At 36.5% G+C, this 8,718-nt stretch overlaps 1 protein-coding gene and 2 pseudogenes across 1 annotated transcript in view; 2 read left to right on the top strand and 1 right to left on the bottom strand.

Annotated features, from left to right (window-relative positions):
* LOC115301229 (olfactory receptor 11H6-like) overlaps positions 1–259 on the top strand; it is an 894-nt gene extending 635 nt beyond the window's left edge. Inside the window, exon 1 of the mRNA XM_029950960.1 lies at positions 1–259. This exon is cut by the window's left edge and continues 635 nt beyond it. Coding sequence (XP_029806820.1) covers positions 1–259 — 259 coding nt within the window.
* Positions 260–3,961: 3,702 nt separating this feature from the next.
* On the bottom strand, positions 3,962–4,119 carry LOC115303063 (annotated as a pseudogene).
* Positions 4,120–7,035: 2,916 nt separating this feature from the next.
* On the top strand, positions 7,036–7,849 carry LOC115301230 (annotated as a pseudogene).
* Positions 7,850–8,718: the final 869 nt, after the last annotated feature.

Raw genomic sequence — 8,718 nt, 5'->3', positions numbered from 1 at the left:
GTCAGCAGCTGGCCGACGTAAGGCCTTCTCCACCTGTGGTTCCCACCTGGCTGTGGTGTCTCTCTTCTATGGAGCCCTCATGGTCATGTACATCAGCCCAACCTCTGGAAATGCAGCTGGGATACAGAAGATTGTAACCTTGTTCTACTCATCAGTGACCCCACTTATAAACCCACTGATCTACAGTCTCCGGAACAAAGACATGAAGGCTGCCTTGAGAAAAATTCATACGTGCACAAAAATTAGTCAAAGTGAATGAGAACTCATGAATAGATCAAAATCAGAATTAATTCTTTTTTTTCCACTTCCATTCCCACTTAAAAAGTAGGTCTTTATTCATTCACAACTTGAAACATAGACTCAAATTCATCTATTTCTGTCTAGTCACACAATGGACAATAGTATGCCCAATTAAGCCATACCTTGCCCTCAAATCAGGATTTCATAGATTGTAATTAGACTTAACTGACCTTGATTTCTAGACTTTAGACTCTTCTTCCTTTCTTACCTCCAGTAACTGCTTGCCCATGATCTGTGATCATTTGCAGAGTTCCTGGCCTCAACCCTTTGACCTCTATTAAGTGCATCCATTCTTACACTTGGTTTTTCTTGCTTAAACATTTCTGCTCTACTCCTCAGATGAGTATTCACACCTTTTTAGCTCAGGTAAAAGGAAATGAGTACCAATCATATCATAATTGAACCAAAATCTTTATTTAATTGACATCCAAATGACTAACAATAATTAAAAGCACTGTCTTCCTAACTTGTTGCTTCATAATTGCTTAGGGAACTTTTTATTAAAAGAACAGATTCTCAGTCCTTTCTCCAAATCTAAATCAGAATCTTTGAAGTAGATCCCTGGAAATCCTTATTTCAATGTTCTCAGGTGCTTCTGGTGCACCTAGACCAGCACAATCCACAAAATGATCTTGTGGAGCCACTATTTTAAATAAATATGTGACAGAAATAAAAACCCCACATTAGCTGAGAAAAGTGAAAGGAGTTACAGTGAGTACTATAGGTGAGTCAAACACTTATGACAATAGTAGAAGTTTATTTTCCTGCATCAATTTTGAAATCCTCCTCCATTTATAAATTAAGGGCTAGCTTACATTCTTCTTACCTGTGCAAAATTATTAAACCACCTGGAAATAGGTTTACATTTTTAAAGAAGCTATCATGTAGTGGCATTACAGTTTGGGTTAGTTTTATGTGAACGAAGATTGAATTGATGCACAGCCCTAAAGAGGTAAAAGCACACAGAGAGCAAACAACCAGAGACTCATTATTCTAAGAGACTGAGACTATAGACAGATGTAGAGAAATTTGATGACAACTCCTTGTTATTTGACCCAACTACTTGGTCAAAAATAAATTGCTCAATTCATGTTTGGGATTGATGCATTTCACTTATTCATTCCATAAACATTTATTTACTCTGTGATGTGTCCTAAATTACATCAATGTGGAAGATAAATTCCCTGCCTTTGTGAAATTTACATTCTAGTGAGGGAGACAGATAATAATCAGCTAAACACATAAATCTATAATTCCTAGCCAATTCCAAAATAAAGGAGAAAAGAAAATTTGTAACTATGTGTGATGATAGATATTAACTAAATTTATTGTAGTGGTAAATTTATAATTACACATACACTGAAACATTACATTGCATCCCTGAAACTAACATAATGTTATATATCAACTATATCTCAATAAAAGATAAATATATGAATATAGAAAAATTTTGAGTAGGATAGTAGGCAATTTAGATGACATGGCTAGAAAATGCCTTTGTTAGGAGGTGATATTTCAAAGTCAGAAAATATGCTATGCAAAGTTCTAGGGGAACCAAATCCCATGTAAGTATAGGTTAAAGTTTGGGGCTTTCAAAGATTATGAAATAGTTTATTTGGCTAGCCAGAATGAAAATGGCATATGAAGCTGGAGGAGTAGGCAGGATCAGATAATCTAGAACCTTCTAAACCACAATAAATAGTGTTTTATCTGAATCCCTGGGAAAGCTTGCTCAATACTATGGAGGAAGGCTTAATAAAAATCCCATCTTAATAAAATCCCTACCACTTCATAAGATCTTATCTTGGAACTACTTATTTAGTTACATGTTTATTTGTATTTGCCTTTATTATACTGTATTATACCTTATTCCATTAAGTATCTGATGTACTGAAAGAAAAGTGAAAGAAAAAATAAGAGAAATATAAACTTAGAAAGAAAAAAATAGAAGTACAATTTTTGAATAAGATCTTATGCTTGTATTAAAGTCAAGCCGCTAAATGTGTTATGAACTCCCTTTAAAACAAAGCAAGGAATGGGGAAACATTATTTGTTATGATTTTCATTAACTATGAGAAGAAAACGTGGGTTGAGGGAAAGCTAAATTAATGGCTCTTAATGTTATAATAAATTTCTTTCATGAAGATTCATACTAAGGAAGGTAAGAAATACAGTGAATATTGGTCCTCCAAAGTATCTGATATAAATGAAGATAGATGATAGATAGATAGATAGATAGATAGACAGACAGACAGACAAATATACATAGATAATAATCTGGTTCAATATAGCTTCTTCTCATAACATTTCTCAGTAAGATTCAAAGGCATTATCTAGACATAGAACTCAAAAGAAGCAATTATTCCCAGATCTAAGAATTTTGATACAAATATTAGCTTTCTGATGTTCTGCCTTAATCCTAAAGTCTGACCCAGAACATACTAAGAATATAAATTGGAGCTAATTGCAAGTTCACCAAGTCAAAGATTAATAACCCCTCATTTGGATACCCAAGTTCTCTTCCATAATGTAGAAGTTGACTTTGGAGAAGTATTCATAAGAATGTAAGGAACTCTTGATATCACAATATTTGTCTTAAGAAGTTTATTAAATTCTTTCTGCACTGGAAGTAATTCACCTGTACAGAGCTGTAACTCCTGCCATCCCAAGAAAAATGAGGGTTGAAGGAAAGATTGACTGAGATCTGGAAAAGATATGGGTAGTTTGGGGAAGAGTTAGTCCTGGCATGACTGAAATGCAGGGGAGGGGTTTGTTTGTGGAAAGCAGTACATGAATTCAGTAAACCATATTATTCAAAAAAAACCCCTTTTAGGTAAATATTTTAATTATCTTGTTGTAAGATATGCATTCTGAAGGAATGTTTTTTTCTTTGGTTTTCTTTTCTTTTTTTTCCCTCAGAAATTTTCCTCTTAAATGTATAAAATAATATGCTGGCTCAAATAAGGAGAGAGGGAATTTTATTTCTATAACTTGAACAGGACGGTGAGTGGAATTTGTAGAACACTAGGGAGCAGACTTTGAGGTGAGTGGCAGTGAGAGCAAAATGCTCTCAGGATCCTGGAAGCAGAGAGAGAGAAATTAAAGCATAGTATATGGATATTCAGCAGCCATGAGGACCAATTTCTTCCCACTTGTGGTTTTCTCTTACACAGTCTGATGGAACAAGTCACCCTCCAGAGCAGAGTAGCTTCTATCCAATGAAAAGAAATCTGTGAGATGGAGAGTCACCTTGGCAAACTGAACTAACTTCAGATCACATGCCATAGACTACTAAAAGCTGCATCGATGATAGCTTATAGATTCATGCTGTTTCTAAGGAAATACTCATACTCCATTTGCATAACTAGTATATGCTGCCATGAAAACACCAGATGTAGAAAAGGTATTTTGTCAGGTCCTTCTTAGAGCTGAGTTATTGCTGATGTTTACATGATATGTCCTTAAAAAATGAATAATTAATTTTTATATATTAATATAGCAAACTCTCAACTAACAAATGGAATATGAGTTAAAAGCAAAAGTTTTCTCAGAACCAGGTTGCTTGAAATTTGACATTAGTTTTCCCATTTAAACCCTGTTAGGTGATGTAAATGCCCAAATTGGCAAATAATAATCTAGGTTATACATAATATACCTGCACATATTAAAATATATTCTAACCAACATCCATCCTTGATAAAAGTTCTTACCAAACTGGGGTTAGACAAAAACATCTTCAATCTGTAAAAAGCTTTCAATTAGCAATAATCACGCCTCAGTTAAGCCTCATTGGCTACAATATTGCCACTGTGCAAAGTCTGAAAATCTTTGATCTTTAAAGAACATTTTCAAAAACCTACATCTAGCATAATACTTAATGGTGAAAGTGAATGCTTTCCACCTAAAATCAGAAACAAAACAAGAATCCTGCTCTTACATTGGATATTCTTTCCTGCTTTGTCAAAGATGAGTAGACCACATGGTTGTGGGTCCATTTCTGGGTTTTATATTCTGTTCCATTGATCTGTCTGTTCTTGTGCAGGTACCATACTGCCTTGAGGACTACAGCTTTGTAATATAGGTTGAAATCTGGAACCATGATGCCTCCAGTTTTGTTTTTATTTTTCAGGATTGCTTGGCAATTTGGGGTCTTTTGTGGTTCCATACAAATTTTAATATCATTTGATCTAGCTCTGTGATGAATACTGATGGTATTTGATAGTGATTAAATGTGTAGATTCTTTGGGTAATATAGACATTTTAACAATGTGGTCTTCTAATCCATGAGCATGAAATGTTTTTCCATTTCTTTTTGTCCTCTTCAATTTCTTTCATAAGTTTTCAGGGTACAGATGTTTTACTTCTTTAGCTGGATTTACTCCTAGGTAACTTATTGTTTTTGGTGTAATTGTAAAAGGGATTGATTCCTTGATTTTTCTGCTGCTTCGTTATTGGTATATAGAAATGCAACAGATTTCCACAAACTGATTTTATATCCTGCAACTCTGGTGAATTTATGTATTAGTTCTAGCAAGTTTTTGGTGGGGTCTTTTGAGTTTTCTACATAGAGAATCATATCGTCTGCAAATAGTGAATGTTTGACTTCTTCCTTGCCAATTTGTATTCCCTTTATTTCTTTTTATTGTCCGCTGAGGCTAAGACTTCCAATACTATATCAGTAAAGATGAGAGTGGGCATCCTTGTCTTGGTCCTGACCTTTGGGGAAAGTCTCTCACTTTTTCCCCATTGAGGATGTATTAGTTATGGGTCTTTGTTTATGGCCTTTATGATGTCAAGGTATATTTCATCTATTATTTTATTGATGGTTTTTATCAAGAATGGATGCTACATTTTGTCAATACTTCTTCTGCATCTATTGACAGGACCAAATGGTTCTTATCCTTTCTTTTATTAATGTGGTGTATCACATAGATTGATTTGCAAATAATGAACCAGCCCTATATCCCAAGAATAAATACCACTTGATCATGGTGAATAATTCTTTTAATGTACTGTTTGATTTGATTTGCTAGTATCTTACTAAGAATTTTTGCATCCATGTTCATTAGAGATATTGGTCTGTAATTCTCCTTTTTAGTGGGGTCTTTGACTTCGGACTCAAAGTAATGCTGGCATCATAGAATGGGTTTGTAAGCCTTCCTTCCATTTCTATTTTTTTAGAACAGTTTGAGAAGAAGAAGTATCAACTCTTCTTACTAAACATGTTGCCAAACACAAGGTAAATGGAAGCAAATATGAATCACAAAAATTTCACCAAGATGAAAACTTCTGAGGGTGCCTTGGTGGCTCAGTTAGTCAAGTGTCAACTTCAGCTCCGGTCATGATCTTACAGTCTGTGGGTTAGAGTCCCACATTCGGCTCTGTGCAGACACCTCAGAGTCTGGAGCCTGCTTTGGATTCTGTGTCTCCTCTCTCTGCCCTTCCCCCACTCATGCTCTGTCTCTCAAAATAAATAAACTTAAAAAAAACCCACTTCTACACAGCAAAAGAAACCATCAACAAAACTAAAAGGCAACCTACAGAATAGAAGATCTTAAAAACAATATATCTGATACAGGGTTAGTATCAAAACTTTATTAAGAACTTACCAAACTCAACATCCAAAAATAAATCCAGTTAAGAAATGGGCAAAAGACACGAATAGCCACTTTTCCAAAGAAGACACCCAGATGGCTAACAGACACACAAAAAGATGCTCAACATCACTCATCATTAGGGAAATACATATCAAAACGACAATGAGATAGCAAGTCACACTTATCAGAATGGCTAAAATTTAACACAAGACACAAAAGGTGTTAGCAAGAGTGCAGAGAAAGGGGAACTCTCTCGCACTGCTGGTGGGAATGCAAACTGGTGCAGCCACTCTGCACATATAGTGGTTCCTCAAAAAACTAAAAATAGAGCTACCCTACAATCTACTGACTGATGAATTGATAAAGAAGAAGTGGTGTATATATATATATATATATGTATATGCAATGGAATATTACTCAGCCATCAAAAATAATGAAACCTTCCCATTTGCAACAATGCAGATGACGCTAGAATGTATTATGCTAAGTGGAATAAGTCAGATAAAGACAAATATCATATGATTTCACTCATACGTGGAATTTAAGAAACAAAACAGATGAACATATGGGAAGGGGGAGGAAAAAGAGAAGAAAGGGAAACAAACCACAAGAGACTCTTAACGAGAGAGAACAAAGTGAAGGCTGATGGAGGGAAGTGGGTGGGAGATGGGCTAGATGGGTGACAGGTATTAAGGAGGGCACTTGTTGAGATGAGCACTGCATGTTTTATGTAAGTGATGAATCACTGAATTTTAACCCTAGAAGCAATATTGTACTGTATATTAACTAAAATATTAAAAAGATTTAAAAATCTGTTGAAGGACTTGCATCCAGAATATATAAAGAATATTCAAAAGTCAATAATAAGAAAACAAATGACCCAGAACACCTGGGTGGCTCAGTCAGTTAAGCATCTGACTTCAGCTCAGGTCATGATCTCCAAGTTCATGGGTTCAAGCCTTGCGTTGGGCTCCGTGCTGACAGCTCAGAGCCTGGAGACTGCTTCAGCTTCTGTATCTTCCTCTCTCTAGGCCCCTCCCCACTGACCATCTCCCTGTGTCTCTCAAAAATAAACATTTAGGAATGAGACGAAGACAGAACCGAAGCCAGGCACAGGCAGTGGACGCCGTCCGCCAAGAGCCGAAGATGGCAGTGAACGAATACTCAACATCCGTCACCAGCAATAACCTAAGTCGACATGACATGCTGGCTTGGATCAATGAGTCTCTGCAGCTGAATCTGACAAAGATTGAACAGTTGTGTTCCGGGGCTGCCTATTGTCAGTTTATGGACATGCTATTCCCTGGCTCCATTGCCCTGAAGAAAGTGAAATTCCAGGCTAAGCTAGAACAGGAATACATCCAGAACATCAAAATACTACAAGCAGGTTTTAAGAGAATGGGTGTTGACAAAATAATCCCTGTGGACAAATTAGTAAAAGGAAAGTTTCAGGACAATTTTGAATTTGTTCAGTGTCCAAGAAGTTTTTTGATGCAAACTATGATGGAAAAGACTATGACCCCGTAGCTGCCAGACAATGTCAAGAAACCGCAGTGGCTCCCTCCCTTGTTGCTCCAGCTCTGAACAAACCGAAGAAACCTTTCAGCTCTAGCAGTGCAGCTCCACAGAGGCCCATTGCGACCCACAGAACTACTGCAATCCCTAAGGCAGGCCCGGGGGTGGTGCGAAAGAACCCTGGTGTGGGCAACGGGGACAACGAAGCAGCTGAATTGATGCAGCAGGTCAACGTATTGAAACTAACTGTCGAAGACTTGGAGAAAGAGAGAGATTTCTACTTTGGAAAGCTAAGGAACATTGAATTAATTTGCCAGGAGAACGAGGGGGAAAACAACCCCATATTGCAGAGGATCGTGGACATTCTCTATGCTACAGACGAAGGCTTCGTGATACCTGATGAAGGAGGCTCACAGGAGGAACAAGAGGAGTATTAACAGCCTGGACCAGCAGAGCAATGTCCGAATTCTTCACTCCAAATCATGTGCTTAACTGTAAAATATTCCCTTTTATTATTCTTAGAGGACTCACTGGTTTCTTTTCATGAGCAAAAAGTACCTCTTCTTAAAGTGTACTTTGTAGAAGTTTCACTCTTTTTCCAATGAGTTGGATTAGGAGCTTTCACCTTGTAGCGGAGCAGTATTAACACCTAGCTGGCTCACCTAGGAGCAGAGAGACCGACCATGGGCTCCCCGTGTGGACTCTGGTGACACAGATGGCTGGAGAAGGTGTTTTTATGTAAAGCACTGAGGCGGATACCTCAGTAGAGAAATGGAAAGACTGATTTGAATTTTAAGCTAATGTGAAATCTCGGCAGAGAACGTTTTAATAAATAAATGCCTTAAGAGTATTTAAAATATGCTTCCATATTTCAAAATATAAAATGTAACATGACGGAAAGAAAAAAAATAAACATTAAAAAAATCTTAAAAAAAAGAAAACAGATGACCCAATAAAAATGTTGATAAAAACATTTGAGCAGACATTTAATAGCATAAATACAAATGCCAAATAAGCACATTAAAATATATTTCAACATCACTAGTCATAAGAGAATTGCAAAACCACAGTGAGCTACTACTATATACATACCAGTATGACTAAAATAAAAAAGACCAACCATACCAGTGTTGGTCATGATAAAAATGCACCAGAACCCTCATACACTGCTAGTGTCAATGTAAAATGGTATGACAACTTTGGAAAATACGTTGGCAGCTTATTAAAAAGTTAAGCATATATCTACCACTTGATAAAGCCATTTCACACCTAGCTATTACCTAAGATGAAAAATCATATAACATAC

This window comes from Suricata suricatta, chromosome 9 (genome assembly GCF_006229205.1).
Source record: "Suricata suricatta isolate VVHF042 chromosome 9, meerkat_22Aug2017_6uvM2_HiC, whole genome shotgun sequence".
NCBI classification, from domain to species: Eukaryota; Metazoa; Chordata; class Mammalia; order Carnivora; family Herpestidae; genus Suricata; species Suricata suricatta.
This window is presented reverse-complemented; position numbering and strand designations above follow the sequence as displayed.